General features: G+C 39.2%; 1 protein-coding gene across 1 annotated transcript in view; it reads left to right on the top strand.

Moving 5' to 3' along the window:
* Nucleotides 1-288: 288 nt before the first annotated feature.
* TTBK1 (tau tubulin kinase 1) overlaps nucleotides 289-17,593 on the top strand; it is a 127,547-nt gene continuing 110,242 nt past the window's right edge. The window contains exons 1-2 of the mRNA XM_044429669.1: nucleotides 289-314; nucleotides 15,311-15,413. Coding sequence (XP_044285604.1) covers nucleotides 15,411-15,413 — 3 coding nt within the window. The 5' untranslated portion in view covers nucleotides 289-314; nucleotides 15,311-15,410. The remainder of the gene's footprint in view (nucleotides 315-15,310; nucleotides 15,414-17,593) is intronic.

Raw genomic sequence — 17,593 nt, 5'->3', positions numbered from 1 at the left:
GGGGCGTGGCTTCGCAAGGGCGGGCCTCGCCTTTTACCTGAGGGACCGGCGGTGGGGGAGGGGGCCGGGGGCTGAGGGATCGCCTCGGGGCCGTCCCCTTGGGCCGGAGGGCGCCCTTGGCCGGGCTGGGCTCCCTTTACGGGGACTGTGGGCGGCGGGCGGGCGGGAGGACGCGAAGCAGCTTCCTCCGCGTGGCCGGGTGGCCGGAGTTGGGTGCTCCTTGAAACAGGGAACATATTCCTCTGAAGCCGTCGAGGGAAGTGGGCTACGTTCTGGGCCATAGGCAGTCTTCCCTCGACTTTTTTTTGCAAGAGGTGCGTCCTTCGCTTTAAAAAAAATTAAAAATTAAAAATGAAGGTGGTATAGCATCTTTTAAAGCAGCTCTGGGGGACTTTTGAGGAGTGCCAGTAGCGAGGTTGCCTGTGCTGCCGTTTTTTGTCCTTTAACTTCCGTGTGCAACGAGGAGCAGTGGTGATGGAGCTTTGTTGTATGTACATCTCGAGGCAGATTTCCCTTATGTGAAATCTCCGCTCTCCTCCTCAGATGTTGCTGTCCAAGGTTGAAGCAGGCATGGCCCAGTTTGTTGGCATTTAAAATAAATCAACTGCTATTGGGCTTGTTCACTTGAACAACTTAACGTAAATAGATCTACATTGGGTGTGTGAACTGCATTCCCACTTATTTATTCTACTGGCACTAAAGGCACAGTCTTATGCATGTTCAGACAGAAAAAAGTCCTACAACTCCCAGCATTCCTTAGGAATAGAATTTGGGTGGGTGGCTTCATTAGACAAAGGTTGGAGATTAGCGCTAGGAAATGCGGGTGGCAGTGTTAAATGGCAAAGCAAGGAGAGATAAAGTGCTGTGAGAGTGCTTCTAACTCTGCTAAATCAGTTGATTTTAAGGAAGAGCAGCAAAGACTTCCTGATGAATAGAGATTTCAAGTATAAGCAGCAGGATGGTGTCAGAAGGTGAACAGACTATGATGAGAAAAGGTGACAAAACTGGGCAATGAACTCAAGTGTGGAAAAGTTTACTTTGGACCAAGATGCTTTACTATGTGTCAACAGGAAAATTACCCTGCTGATAGCATAAACATGTGGCAGTCATGCACTGATTTGTGGTGACCATGCTGTTGGCAAGGATGGGCAGGCATTCCTTTGAAAAATGAGCGAAAGGTTGTGTGTATAGGCGATTATATGCTACCTAGAGATTCCTGTTGGACTAGTGGGTGGCATATAAATTTAAAAATAAATATAAATATATTGTAACCCTGGGTTAAAAAAGTAAGTCTTCTTGGGGAAGTCTTCTTTCCAACTGTTGATGAAATTTTTGGTAACCATGAAGAATACAGATGCTGGTCCACCTTTTTTGTTGGGAGGAACTTTAAAAATGGAGAGTTCACACTTTTACATCCTTTCATAATGATCTTTTGCTGCTATACATTTGAAGTGTTTTGTATCTCAAACAGTTGCTCTCTCCTTTATACTCATATCCTTCAGATCTTCCACATGATGGCCTGTTAATGTCTGGTTTTATTCTTCTTACAGTGCTATTTTGAGTGCATTGTAATTTGTCATGTCCTCCTTAAAATTGACAGCACTCTATAAATATGGTATTCCAATATGGTATTGTATTTTATCAATACAAAATTTAGTTACTGCCTGAGTGTTAGATTTCATGTTTCTTCTTCTCTGTACTAGTTAGGATTACATGTTTGGCCTTTGTTGCTAGATTCAGGTATCTCATGACTTCCTAGTGATTTAGTGTCTAGAAGGACATCATTGGGTCATACAGAGATACTTGAATATCACTAGAATATGGCTCCAACCAGTACACCTGATTATAGTTATTATTTATTTCATTTCTTTACTTCCTCACAGCCAAAATTTTCTAGCCTGTTTCTAGCTGGTTTTCATCAGACATAGACAAGTGCTGACACACTGCATAATTAACACATCATTTTGGGGTCATCTTGTATTAGATTGCTTTAAAAAAGGTAAGTTAATGCAATAAGGATTTAGTGGAGAGCCAGGCAACCTAGTGAAAGAAGTGATTATTCCATTTTTATCCAGAAACCTTAGCATGATTCTGAATTTAAAAACAGAAATGTGCTGTCCCCACACCACCAAATTTTTATTATATGCCAATATCTTTGCGTGTTTTGGAAGCATAGTTAGAGTCCTTTCCTCATGAATTACTTTCCCATATTTTTGTGTTCCTTCTTGTTCTTGCTTTTACTAATCATCAGAATTTGGTGCCATATATATATAAGCATATATAAACTTTATCTGGCACTTTGGAATGGTTGGTTTAATTTAGTCTTTATTTTCTGATTACATCGCAGATTTAATTTAGCAGGCAGGTGGGTAGACTGATAAAAGTTTTTGGAGGTGCTTTCTCCAAAGTCATTGTTGAATCATTGTTATTAAACAAACAGAAGAAATTGCAGTTTTGATGAGTCTTTAATGTAAGAGCAAGATAGTAAATTTTTGTGAGGTTGCAGATAACAAGTCTGCTAAACTTGATAAAGGTGATTTCTAGCAGGAATATGCACATCAATTGTTTAGAGAATATGTATGAAAGAGCTGGCCTGAAGGTGAGTTATACCAGTGATCCATCTAGCTCAGTACTGGTGGCAGCTTTCCCATGATTTAGGCCAATTGTTTGGCCTAAGGCTGCTTCTTGAGATCCTAGTTTAACTGAAGGTTTCACTGGCTGTATTTCTGGTCTTTGACATGCAAATCCTGTGGTATGCCTTCAAGCTGCAGCCTCTATCTGATCATTGTTGTTATGTGTCATCTCTGACTTATGTCAACCCTATGGATGAAAGCTCTCCTAGATGGCATGTCCACGACAGCTCTGTTCATCTCTTCCAAGTTCGAAACTGTGGTTTCCTTTATGGATTCAATCCTTCTTATATTTGGTCTTTCCTTTCATCTTCTGCCTTTGTCTTTTCCTGGCAGGAGTGTCCTCTCCAGTGAGTCTTGGTTTTTCATGATGTGTCCAAAGTATGATAGCCTTAGTTTTGTCATTTTTGCTTCTAGGGAAAGCTCTGGTTTGATTTGATCTAGGATCCACTTTCTGTCAATCCAGATTATACACAACACTCTCTTCCTCTTCAAGATTACAAGAAAAAAAAATGAATTGGCTTTACTGGGCTGGCTTGTGGGGGTCATTGCAGCTTAAGGCACAGTGACTTGTTTAAGCTGCGATCAGAATAATCACCACCTGGGTGTTATGTATTGCCTTGTCTGAACCCAGGCTGGATGTTACAATTATTCAGTAACCTGTTGCTGGTTTATTTGAGCATTGTTTAACTCTCCATCAAACTATGTTGCCCAGGTTCAGGCAATATGACAAGCTGTACCCAGACAGTGATTATTCAACTTAAACTTGGCATTCTCCTCACACTTATCATGCTACGGTGGCTTCTTTGGGTTGCAGTAATCATGCAAACTAACTACTGTGCCACTGAAATGGCTGTTGGAAGCAAGGCTTAAGTATTTGATAACTTTCTGACTGTGTGTTGGCATCTTAGTCATGCTTAGAGGAAACCTGTTGAAATCAGTGGGTCAAATTAATCAGGACTAAGGAGCAGTCCTGTGCATGTTTAAACTGAAAGAATTCATTCAGTTCCCAGCTTTCTCCTGTCAGCATGGGTGGCTAGAGGATGCTGGTATTTTTGTGACTCATTTCTGCCTTAAAATGTATAGTATTGTAACCTAATTTAACAAACATCAAGTCAGCTGTTATTCCCCATTTCTTCCTCTTTCCACCTTGTATTTTTTAAACATTTTTCCTCATGAAGAAATGAGACCTTGAAAATGTAACCATTTTTGTGGCCTTCGAGTTGGCATATGAACCATAATATGTATATTGGTATTTAAATCCAATTTATTTCATTGGGTCTATTCTAAGCATGACCAAGTCTGGATCTAGCCCTATGGTGTCACTTTTATTCATTTTTATAAAGTTAGTAATAACTCTATAATAGTGCATATATATTATATATATAGTATTACTAGCTATAACTTTTTTACTATTGAAAGAATACTTTAGATGAGATATCTAAATTCTGTGAGGAGGAAATTGAAGGGTTTTATCTTCAGCATAATCCAGGTGTATGTGAATAGATTCCTTTTGCCAGTACTGAAATTTTTATTGCAATCACATACCTGTCTGTGCAGAACTAAGTTTTCAGCAGTAAGCTGTGTTCAGTGGATCTTACTTCAGAGTAGACTTATATTACATTGTTAGTGAATTCTCTGTTTTAGCCATCAGGGCACGATCGCAAACGTGCAGTTGTACAGAGCTGCCTTACACGTTTCACAGAGTGATTGCACCATCCATCAGTCCAGTGGAACGTATTGAGTCATAGCAAGATCCTTTTATAAACTTGATTGACAACTAATATTCAGTTTAATATGTTGTCAGTTTTTGAGACAGTAGCATCATGAAGGACTGGATTTAAAATGCTTTATGTGCTGTTATGTTATATGACAATTTATTCATTTTGGTTAACAATTTTTAATGTGATTCTGATGTGGCTAGGGGTAGCTCCTCTGGGTAATTTCTTCAAAGCTTTAAACCTCCTATTTACTCATTTTCAGTTTGATTCATGTGGGAATTCATAAAAGATGTACACCCTGGGTCTTTAAACTACGGCTCGTGGGCCACATCCGGCCTGCCATGCTGATTAATCTGCCCACTTCAGATCACTTTCTCTGAGCGAGTCCAAAAGCTCTGAGCTGGCTCAGGTGTACTCAGTGGGCAGATGGCCGCAATTGCGGTCGCACTCATGCAGGGAAGGTGGGCGCGATCTCAGTCGTGCTCGGGGGAGGGGAGATGGCTACAATCGTGCCCACCTTCCCTGCATGAGAGTGCCCGTGATTGCACCCCCCTTCCCTGCACAATCATGCTGTTCATATTTTTTTCAAACTAGAGTCCGGCCCCCAACAATCTGAGGGACAGTGAACTGGCCCCCTGTTTAAAAAGTTTGAGGACCCCTGATGTATACTATCAGCAAGGATGTATATACATATTCTAAGTGGAAGACTCCAAAATACATATTAGTGTAATACATTTATTAGGGTGACCAAAAGAACAAAAAACTTCCTCATTTTGGAAATATGAAACGTTATTTTATTCTTTAAGGGTTCACCCTTCTAATTATTAGATAAAGCACCTCATTTTGTTTCAATTGCTATTTTTAAATTAATACAGCATCCAAAATTAACTGCAACTTGGGTAAAATAAAGTCTGCCCAGTTTATCTCTCTGACTCACTGGTGAGAAGGGCCAGAGTGCTTTGTCCGGGTGGAGACACTTCTGAGTACTAATTGGATTTTACATTTCCAACATTTTTGCTTTTTGTTCCCTGGAAACTTAGGGGCAGCTCCAGGACCAAACTTGTAGCCATTACATACCAGCAGAACCTAATTTTAAATGTCTACAGACCTTTCTTCCCCCATTTTTGACTTCATAATTTAGTCAGTTTTTTTTCTTACTACTATTTCTCTACCCATTCCCTGCCAAACTTGTGGTTATTTTGCACTGTTGATGTTGTTGTTGTTTGGGTGGGGGGAGTTAGTGCTTTTTGTAATTCATTAGCAGCATTGAACATTGGAAAAGCTGGCCTGTAGAAGGGTTGATCCTACCTTCCAGTGCTATTTTCCAAATCTTATTTCTTCCTAAAGTTGCTGTTAGGTCCTCAAGGGTAAAGATGCAGGCACAATATAGCTCCATGTAAGTTCTGGTCCATTTTTCAAATGGCTGATCAGGAGAGGTAGAACCAAATCCTAGAGATCAACAGCATAGTTTATAAGCCTTACCAAGAGAGCAGTTAGAGAAAAGACATCCTTCAGAAATTGGAATTCTTACCCAAGTGAAAAAGAATAAGAAGGAACATCAGCTTGCTTGAAGGAAAATAATAACAACAATAAAGAATGCAAAAAAGTGTATTGAGGAGTATATTGTTAATAACATCAAAGCCAACAATAAAGATTTTTTTAAAAATATGCCAAGAGAAGAAAACTGTCTAGGGGTACAGTTAGGTCTTTGGATAATAAAAGAGTGAAAAGAGTGTAAAAGGAGGATAAGGAGATTGTAGGGAAACTAAATGAATTCTATTCATTTGTCTTCACTGTGTGGCTTCTCTAAAGAAGGCAGATTTCATGATGGGTGTAAAAAGAAAAGGATTTGAGCATAAAGCTACCAATATCCTAGTGCTTGCAATGTATGGCTGTGAAAGTTGGACCATAAGGAAGGCTGAGCGCCGAAGAATTGAGGCCTTTGAATTGTGGTGCTGGAGGAGACTCCTGCGAGTCCCTTGGACCGCAAGGTGATCAAACTGGTCAGTCCTAGAGAAGATCAATGCAGACTGCTCTTTAGAAGGCCAGATCCTGAAGATGAAACTCAAATACCTTGGCCACCTAATGAGAAGGAAGGACTCCCTGGAGAAGAGCCTAATGCTGGGAACAACTGAAGGCAAAAGAAGAAGGGGATGGCAGAGAATGAGGTGGCTAGATGGAGTCACTGAAGCAGTCGGCGTGAGCTTAAGTGGACTCCGGGGGATGGTGGAGGACAGGAAGGCCTGGAGGAGTGTTGTCCATGGGGTCGCAATGGGTCGGCCACGACTTCGCGACTAACAACAACAATCATAGTGCTCTTATAGAGATCTGTGATGCAATTGGACTTGGAAGACTGTGCAGTTCTGGTCACTGTCCCTCAAAAACATGTAGAGTTGGGAAAGTGCAAAAATAGACAACAAAAAATGACCAAGGGACTGGAGCAACCAGGTTATCTTCTAAGGAAAGGTTTCAATGTCTAGACCTGTTTAATTTATAAGAAAGGCAAATAAGAAACATAGAAACAGAACGAGTCCGAAGGTGCCTCCTGGGCCATCTAGTCTGACCCCTGACTCCAGCCTGCTCTGCTCATGACATGCCCACCATGTGCAGAGAAACGTGATAGAGGGCTATAAAATTATGTATGGTGTGGATAGAATGTATAGGGAGACATTTTTCTTCCTCTTTCATAATGCTAGAACTCAGCAGCAGCATCACTTGAAGCTGACTCGTGAGAGATTAATGACAGATAAAAGGAAGTACTTTTTTAAATATAGCATATAGTTAAATTATGGAATTCAGTTCAACATGATGTTTTGGTGATTATTACCAGCATGGATGGCTTTAAAAAAGAATTAAATTCATGGAGGATAATGCTGTCAGTGGCTACTGGTCCTGATGGCTTATATTACCTCCAGTATAAGAAGCAGTATGCTTTGTGGCCATCCCACAGGCAGCTAGTTTGCCACTGTGAGAGCAAAATGCTGGATGAGATAGGCTTCTGGTCTGAGGAGGCAGGCCTTCTCCTTTCAGTACCACATCCCCAGTCATCATGCAACGCTGCTCATCTTTTTTTTTTTTTTTAAGATAGGCTATCTTGATCATGGATTTTTCAAGGCATGCCTAGCCTGACCACAGATGATCCTGCAAATAACGTAATTGTTCATAATTTTCTTTAAATAATTCTGTTTTCATTTTGTTTTCCATAAAATATTGGAAGAAGCAAGAATATTGAAGCTAATTTTCTGGCTACTGGAGATCTTACTTGGCCATGCATTTTCAAGCATGTATTTGCTACCAGAATGGTTAAAAATGTGCCTTTTAAATAAATGAAAACAGAAGTTCTAATGAAAATGTTCCTGTGCCCAGTGTGAAAACCTGCTTCTTTTTCTGCATTTCAGTGAAATAATAGCACATTCTCTGACCACCACACATTACAGAAACAGTGTTGAACTTAGCTGTTGGCCCAAGAGATAGATTTGCTTTGCTTTGCTTTACTTTGATTTACTGCTCTCTGTAGAAAAAATAATATTTTGAAATAACAGGAGGTAATGTTCCTATTTCCTGTTAGTTTTTTAGAAGAGCCACTAGCAAGATTATTTAAATAATTTTTCAAAAACATTTTTATTTACTTCATTTCTTTACCTCTTAATTGTTGAAGCTCTTTGAGCAGTTTATAATAATTCATAAAAACAACACAATTAAATGCACAACATCTTTTCAAAGTACCAAAACAATTAAAACAATTTAAAACAACTAAAACAACTAGTGAAGAATAGCCTGGAAAAGAAAACACTTGTGATGCATAATCCCCCCAAGCCTTCCAATATCCATTATATCTTTGGAAGTATCACATTGTTTACATTTCTGCGGGGATCTTTCTTGTACTGCAGGAATCTTGCTTGGGCAAGATGCACAAGGTATGACTATCTCTGTGAGCAGAAGTACTACATGCAAATGCACATGGTAGACATATGAGCGCAGCTGGCTAGATCCAGGGGTCAGACTAGATGGCCCGGAGACCCTTATTGATACTTCTTGAAATGACCAAATATCCATGCCTTAGTCTTCAACTAAGAATATTTTTGCACACATTTGTTTTCTAAATTTCTTCACTTTCTTAGATGCCATACTTCTTTCTGGATACAGCTGAGAAAGATGTTTAATTTTCCAGCAATAAATTGAAACTGTTTTTATACCACAAAGATGGTCACTTTTTAGACAAACTATTACTCTTGACTACTGAGCAGCAACCGTATTTCACTGACTTCTTCCTTTTACATTAAAATTTAGTTGTTCATGTGAGAATGAGGAGGTATGTGCAAACTTGAAATCATGCCATCCTCAAATAAGAACCCCAGCTTGGATCAGAATCCTTACATGTTTCCCTAAGAAGTTTCATTGAAAGAGTGTTACAATGCTGCAGTGCTAGTCTTGCCCTCCTTGGCAATTGGCTTAGCCCAGAACATTACTATACATAAAGTGATTGTGAAATGCATTGCCAATCTGTGTTTTTTACTTCTGGTTTTTAACCCCTGACTCTAGTACCAGTCCTGTCCAGTTGCCAGAATATTGATCCATACAACTCTGGCTTTTCTACACTTGTGACAGCTGTCTGAGGAGTCAGATGGGGATTGGGGAATTCCTCCTGCTATCTGACACTTTTTACCTGCAGGTACCAGGGACTGAACCTGGGACTTTCTCCACACAGTTCATGTTTTATCACCAAGTCATGGCTCCAAATACTATAATTGAAAGAGAAATAGAGAGGATCCCTAAGCCCTGCTAGCTGCTTCAGGGGTTGAACCAAGAACCTCAGTCCACATTCCGTCTCTAGTACCACTAGTATGAGCTACTGTTAAGTTGATAAGATATTTAGATCATTCAAAGTGTCAGTTTTTCTAGCTTAGATGTAAATTCAGGTTTTAGTATGATTAATTTTTAAAGAGGTTTTTTGTTACTCTAATTAAAATACTTGGTCAAAAACCACAGCCTTATGCAATACTAATTCCTACAACCCATGCAGTATTTTGCTTGTTTGGGGGTTAATGTTTTCAATCCAGAGGCAAGGTAACATCCATATCCCATGATTTTATGTGATCTATAGAATATTCCAAGAAAACAGACAATTTTTAAGTTTACCAAGTTTGAGTGAGGTATAATTTTAAAACTGCAGTAAAGTGAAATGTGTGCAGTTTTCATAGATAAAATGTAATCACTTTTTCATCATAGGCTGAATAAAAATGTTGAAAGACTGGGATGTCTGATAGTAAAATATAACTGAGGCAGAGCCAGGATAGGATCAAGAACTGATCCAAGAGAGACTATCAGTCTAGGAGGTGAGGAACAGAGGGTGTTCTTCACCAATGTGGAGCAGCAGGGAAGGAACAGAGGGCAGAGGCAGAAAGCTTTGAACAAGAAATAGGAACTGGATGTAGAGACCAAAAGTAAGGCAGTAACTGAAGCAAGAAACAGAATATGAGGAAGAACAGACTTCAGCAGCAGCAAAGCCACCATTTCTATTTCAGCGGTTGACAAGGTATGCTTACAGGACGTTAGACAGGAACTTGCACAAAAGAGAAAAGGTTTGTCCAGTGCATCATCTTGTGTAGTGATTCAGTGTCTTTTGAGGGCTATTCACTGCTTTTTGAGGGCTCGTATCTTTATTTGTACTATTGTAACATGCTCAAAGTGGAGACTGCTTTTGAAAATTGTTCAGAAATTTCAACTTGTCTGGAATGCTGCAGCCAGACTGTTGATCAGAGCTGGTTACACGGCGCATATGACTCCTTTGTCACAGTAGCCTGACTGGCTACTGATCTGTTTCAAAGCAAAATTCAAAGCACTGGTCATGACCTATTATGCCTGATATCACTTGAGACCAGGCTACCCAAAACATCATCTCCCATATGCACCTGCTGGGTTTTTCAGAAATTTTTGAGAGGTCTTTCTTTTGAAATTGCCACCTTTAGAGGCACATTTGTTGGCATCCTCAGACAGGGTCTTTTTGGTGGCTGCTTCTATACTATGGAGCTCCCAGGGGAAGCTAGATTTGCTCCCTCTCTGCTGTCCTTTGACCAGCAGGAAAATGCTACCACTGAAGAAGACCTTTGGCCTATAAGTGGGATTGTTGGGTAGGAGCTGTTTTCAATATTTTTAATTTTTTCTTTTTTCTGTAATTTTGATTTTATTATATTTTAATGTACTATATTCTTGTTTTCAGTTTTCACTGCCCTCATGAACCATCTTGAATTCCATTTTTTTGGTAGAAAGATGTGGAGGGCACAAATCAATAAACAATATGTCCAGAACAAAATAACTTTAGAGTCATTAGGGAAGGGAAAATGCTGTGAAATAATTAAGAAAGGAATTGAAAATAAAAAGGCCAAAATCTTATTCCCTCATACAGATCTATAGTGCAGTGACACTTAGAATACTGTGTACAGCTCTGGCCAGTGCAACTTAAAAGATATTGTAGAGCTGGAAAAAGTGTAAAAAAATGGACTAAAACGATCAATGGGTTGGAGCAACTCCTCAATGAGGAAAAGTTACAACATTTGGAATTTTTTAGCTTAGAGAAAAGGAAAATAAGGGGAGGCATGATAGAGGTGTTCAAAATTGTGCATGGTTGTGGAGACAGATGATAGGGAGATATTTTTCTTCCTCTCTCATAATAGTAAAACCTTAAGTCAGCTCAGGAAGCCAATTGATGGGAGAGTCAAAGCAAGGGAGGTCGGAGGTAAAAGCAAGTACTTCTTCACACAGTACATAGTTAAGCCATGAAATTCGCTTTGACAGGATGGAGTCATGGCCACCAATGTGAAAGATCTTCAAAGGGATTGGAGAAATCCATTGTGAACAAGGCTGTCAGTGGCTACTAGTCTTGATAACTAAGTAGGGTCTCCAGTTGCAGAGACAATATGTGTACATTGCCGTGGAACTTGGGTGGGAGGGTGCTCTTGATTTATGTCTTACTTGTGGGTTTCCCATGGGCAGTTGCTTGGTTGGATCCATCATGGCTGGCTTTAAGTTCTTATTTTCAGAATCATTAGAGAAGGACAAAGAATCTGTTTTCACTTTATTTGTTGAAGTCATTTTATACAAAATATAGCAGTTTTACTTCTGTGGAGGTGTTTTGGACCTTTTCAGAAGCTTTTTTCTCACTCCAAAATGTTCCTTTGTATTGTTCCTTTGTTCCAAAGTCTAATGCCACTTTGATTGCTTTTTACAGAAAAGCAATATATAATATTAAACTAAACTAATTATATGTCACTAATGAGGCAAAGCCATGTAATTTCATATTTGTATTTTATTGGATTAGTTTCTTCATTTTAATCATGAAGGGCCAAGTTGACATACTGTGCAAGTATATATACAGTTACTGATTTCAATTCCTTTTCTTTTAGGGTCCCTAAAGTAATACTAAGATATTTTTTCCCTGTCCGTTGTCCCAGAATTTGTCATCTAAATGCTAAATGAAATTGTATTACTTACCTCTGCTGTATAATTATTTTCTTATTTGTAAATTACTTGTAATATTTTCTTACTTCCTGGACTAATTGAATTACAACTGAAAAATACACTTATGTAAAAACACTTAGGAGAAAATCTAGTCACATCTCATTGCCACTGATTTGTAGGTGCTGTTCTCTCTCTCAGAGTTGCATAAGAAGTAAAATCACAGGCTAAAGTCCTGCACACTGGTGTATGTATAAAGCCCATTGTTTATCACTGGAGTGCCTCATCAGTACTGTAAAACTTGCATCTGAAATACTGTGGAGACAGTAAATGTAGGTCAATTATACAGCAACTGGGAACACTTGGAAGCAATGCAAGTTGAAAGCAGAGGAGTGTTGCATTAGAGCCAGTGTTTCCAAAGCAGGAGACAGGCCTTTTGTGAAGGGATGCAGGTAATTTTTTGTCAGAAGCCAAGTAATAAGCTATATGGAAGCTATATGCTGCTTCCCTTCCTAGCCTTCCTTCCCTAGCCCCTTCATGTCTTTCTATTCCAAGGATATACAAATGAAATTCCTCCTGCAACAGGGTCACTTTTAAAGTATTATTAATTCCAGAAGGATGAACTTCACCCAAAAAGAGCATTGTTTCCTCAATGTTTAACTCTTACTTTAATTCCCTTTTCTCTCTCCATATGCCCTAACATGTTCCTTTCTTCCACACTCTTTCTCTCTGCACCGCTATAAGTCTCTCAGAACCTGTCTCTGAATTATCCCCTTTCTCTTCTCTCTACTCTGCACTGTTCTTCCTCTCTGCTCTCCTCTGCATGCCTTCTCCCTTTTACATGTCATAGACTAGCAGAGTTAGAAGAGGCCATGAAGGCCATCAGGTGCAACGCCCTGCTGTTGCTGGTTACCTTGCCATAGATCTTTCTGAACAGCTCCACTTGGCTTCTGCTATTGGGCCCACATTTCATTACTTCCAAATCTTGCAGTGTTGAGGTAACTGAAACATTTCCTCAGCTCTTCTAATCAGTCCAGAGGCCCAAAAGGGAGAGGCACTCTTCTTAGATATGTGTGTCTCTCTGTGTTGCATGTTCGAATGTGTGTGTGTTTGTATGGTTTTTGTAATGTTTTTGATGGTTTTAATCTTTCTAAACTGCCTATATTATAGAAATATAATAAATACATGAATTGAAAATAAGTGGTGGGAAGAAGTAGTGATTTGAACAGAAATGTGTAAAGTGACCCAGTGATTTTGAGGGGAAGCAGTTTTATGAAATGGCCCTCCCTAGTAGTTCAGTTTAAAAATAAGGTTACACCAAGCAGTTGCACCATGCAACTTTATATTTTTCACAAGTCTGTTTCTGTGTCCTTTCTTTGGTGTTTATAACACCACATAAAATTAGCTGCTGAAAGAACAATCCATCTATTCTATAAAAATGGATTTTCCTCCTGTAGATATTCAAGCACGACTCATGCTGATGGTGAACGGCATGGTGAATGACAGTCCCAATTCTATTTTCTTCAAAAGAATCTTGCCTTACTACTTGTATATATGCAAAAAAACAGGTGAGAAATGGGCCTCCTCAATTCACTATAGCTCTAGTGAGAACAGGTTGCAAATGATAGATGCTTGGAATCCCTCCAGAGGAACTCCAATAGTCAGAAAGGAGGTTACACTCACAGCTCAATTTCTATTGAGTTAGTGAGGATCTTGCTCTTCAAAGCAGCCTATTACAATTTTAAATGCATTTAACTACAAATACAATTTTAAGTATTATAAATACAATTTTAAATATAAAAAGGGCTCAAGCATATTCTTTGTTCAGTTTTCAAAACTTCCTTGATCCTTTTTGTAGAAAGTTTAAAAGATACTACAGGACCAGTGCTGTTCATTCTGAAATTGTTCTTCATATGCTCACATTTTACAGGGTGGTCAGATAAAGTTGTTACCAAACTAAAGCATATCAATATAATTACAGCTTGAAAGAAATTCTGGAATTTCTAGTTAGATTTTCCCCCTAACTTTAGAAAATCTGACCTTAAAAAAAAGAAGACAAGAAAGAAAAGGCACGGAATAGTAATGTAATCTGTTGATGATTCTTAGTTCTGCTCTTCTGCCTTTTTAATCTGCTCCTATTTCTGCCTAATCAATTACTTCCTCCCCCTTTGCTGCAGAGGTGGTGGTTGGAGGGGGGGATGAGACCCTCTCTTCTTTGTTTGGATAAAACATGTCCCCAAAACCTATTTTCTCAGTGTATTGTGAATCCCAAAGCCTCTGTATAGCCAGGCTTCTCTGGCTAACATTTCTGGTTAATGCTACAGATTCTCAATGCATCTTTGTATCCATGTAAGAGCAGATCCATTTGATGTTCCCCAGATCTGTCATCCTTGTATTTTATTTTCCCAGAGCTTAAATCCTCTGCACTCAGTAGAGAATTTCTAAGGGGGATCTTTTCCTGGGGCTTAGTGTGTTGAGAAGCAGCAGAGGTAGAGATTGCAGCTGTCGCCTAATCAAGATCTTGCCATAAGAGAAATAAAGACTTGAAGATAAAGATGGAGATCGGGGTTCAATCCTAGCTTGCTACTGTTCCCTTATTTCCACAGAATAAAATTAATAGTTTTTGCCGTTGACGAATTTAAAGTTAAGGCTTAAAACACCTTACCAGAATTAAACATTTTGCTGCCTCTGTTGTACCATGCTTGTTACATTCACTTTTGAGACTGCTTAAGATGCTGCACAAGTTTGCTAATTTCTTTGGTAATGAAAAAGTAGCAATTGCAAGGATAAAATGAGGAAGCTGTGTTGATGCCAGATTTGGAATTCTTGGATGTACCTTATCTGTGGTACACACTGAAAGCCCATCAAGTATTCTTGATAGGCTGCTGCTCTTTAATTAGGGAGACTTGGCCATGAGGCAAGTGCTTGGCCTGTCACATCAGGGTTTTGAAAGGGAAAACATGCTGATGTCATGTACAGATAATGGGCACCATGCAAATGTAATAATTGTCCCTGTTGCCATTAGGTGTTTTGGTTGGGCTCTCACCCAGTGTATGTTGATTTCTCCACTACAGAAAGAGCAGTCACATCATTTTTAACCCCTCCTTGCAGCTCATAAAAAAAAGGTTTGCTTCTAGTTTGGTTGCTGTTTTTTCCTTTTCCTTTATATTTTGTCCAAGTTCACAAAACATCTCTGCAGTTCAGAGAGATATACAGAAGTGAGACCCTTTAAGTAGATTCTCCTTGCAGTTTTCTGTTCTTTATTCTCATTTTGAGAGGGAGTGAGTACTCTCAAAATCCACTCAGCATGTTGTGGGGTTCTCATTTGGCATTTCAGAAAGCTGGGCTGGGCTTGTGTGTTCTCCGGAGCTTAAGTCCAGTAAGTTTAAATATGTAAGCTTAATAAGGTCTGTTCAGGGCGGGCAAATACTGATGCTAATGAATTGGTGGGAGCAGTTTGGGTTTTCAACTACTTGAATAAACATTGCTTGTTCTAATTCATAGGCTTCCCGAGGTGAGGATGTATCCTGAAATAAACTGGGATATTGCAGTTCTTCAACACTGAGCATAAAACACTTAAGTGTTTCCCAGGACCTTTAGTAAGATGGTGAGAGCCAGACTTGCATAGCTTTGTTCTGCTGAATGGAGATGATAGAGCATTCTGAAGAGATTTTGGGTGTTACTTTTGCATTTTGGCTATAGCAAACCTGAATGGAGAGAGAATTAACAAAGGAAAGACCATTGAACACCACACTTCCCATATTGAATGCTTTTTATTCTGTCATAACTAAAAATCTTACAAAATTGCTAAAGACAACAGAGAAAATAGAATGTTCCACATAACAGAACCTTCTTAATTGCTCCAAATATATAATTAGGTGATCTATACCAAGTTTCTCAACTGGATCTGGGAATTGAGAGTGTCCTACTAATTACTTAATACAGGGTTGTAACCTGTATTTGTGTGGCTGTCCTCCATATGTAGGGAGATGTCAGCTGATAGAGGCTTTTAAAAACCTGAGCTGCTTCCCTGTTGCCTGTTTTAACCAACTGCCTGTTTTTAAACTAATTATTTCTGTTGTGTATGGGCTTCAGATTTGGTTCACAAAAGCAAATGAACTTTACTAACATGCTGTTATCTAGGATTGGCTGGATGTCACTTATGAATTGATGCCAGGTAAAGACCTACTTTGAGGATTACTTCAGTTCAGATACTGACACCAGCAAAAGAAACTGCACTGAAGTGGGAAAGCTAAAATTATATAGAAGCTTTCCTGAAGTATGTTAGAGTACAGCAATATAAGACTCACTTAAATTTGAAGGCTAAATTCTCCTCCCACCAGATGCTGGAGTCTTCATCCATAATGCTTCACCTAAAATATTAATTCCTCCTCAATTTGGTGAGCATCAGTTTCCTAAAATCCAGCTCCCACTGCCAATCATCCACTGACAGTACTTAACTGAATATACCAGGCAATGAAATGTAGCAAGCGCAAGGGAGAAAGAGCCGTTTTTGCTTTTTAAGCACCCAGTGTCCAAATTCTCTTCCCAATGTTTATCTGCTTGTTTTCCTGAATGCAAGAAAGACTGTTCAGTTTGCAAGCTTAGCAAGCTTAGCACTTGAAATTATAGATGGGCTGCTGGGGTGCTTGAAATTGTAAGCTGGGTGAGTAAGCACCCAAGTCTACCCTTTGACATGGCTGGCTGGGATTTTTACAAGAATGCCTAAAAAGTAGCATAGAGAAGAATAGGAGCAAGGACATGAACATTGGCAGGAACAGGGTGTAAGGGATGAATGTAGGAGCTCTGTTGTGGATACAGGATTATCTTGAATTTACATTACACTACCATTGATCTCCATTTTTCCTGTGCTGAAGGGCAAATATAAAAGATGTGATGGAAGGGCTAGTCCTGTGCCATAACCAGCCATTGAAGTCCGCATCTTTACCCTGTTCAGCTCATTGCCTTGCTGGTCCTGTTTGGAGTCCTCCAAGGATGCTGGAGGTGGTATTGGAGTCTCTAAAGGGCCCAATAAGCCCGCAGGACCTGACAGGGACACTTGCTGGATTCAAAGATAAAGTTGGTACTTGCTGGGTATTGTTTAATAATCCAAAGAAAGGAGTTTGTTCCCACACACTATTAGGGCTAATGTACATAGATATTTTTAATGGCTTTGTTTTGAGTTTGTATTCATGAATTCCCAAATTGCTTGAAAGTGCTTATAACAAACTGTTTCTGTAATTTGGTTGCCACAAGCACAGACTTGATGTGCTTGTGCATGAGTGTATGTGTGTACACCCACACACAGTGCAAGGTTGCGTGGGTTTTTTCCTGCAGCTTCTGTGCATTTCTGGCAGCCTGTTCTTCTGACTGGCTGTGACTAGTCAGTGGATAAAGTGAAATGAAATGAAATATAAAATAAAAACACACTAAAGCTGTATTAGTTTTTCATTAACTGCTTTTGTATTACTTGCCCATTTCATTAGTGGGAAGCAAATTTGAATACAACTTTGTTGACTTCACATATATTTGATGTTAGAACCAAAATCCTCCAAACCAAACCACATATAAGATCCTTTTCAATTACTTATTTTTTAAAAAGTATCTTTTGCTCAAACTACCAAATGAATGCAAAGCAGCTGACAAAACATTTTTAAAAATAAGTGTTAAACCATGAACATTAACTTAACTCTAACAGCAGCAGAGAAAAAATGTTTTAACTCCAGCAAAATTAAAAAATAAAAGGGGGGTTGTAATTGCTGTTACAAAAGCAGAAAAGCAACAAGC

The sequence above is a fragment of the Varanus komodoensis genome, unplaced genomic scaffold (genome assembly GCF_004798865.1).
Source record: "Varanus komodoensis strain SLA01 unplaced genomic scaffold, ASM479886v1 scaffold2, whole genome shotgun sequence".
Lineage (NCBI taxonomy): Eukaryota > Metazoa > Chordata > Lepidosauria > Squamata > Varanidae > Varanus > Varanus komodoensis.
Note: the sequence above shows the minus strand (reverse complement) of the source record. Positions and strands in the feature narration are given on the sequence as shown.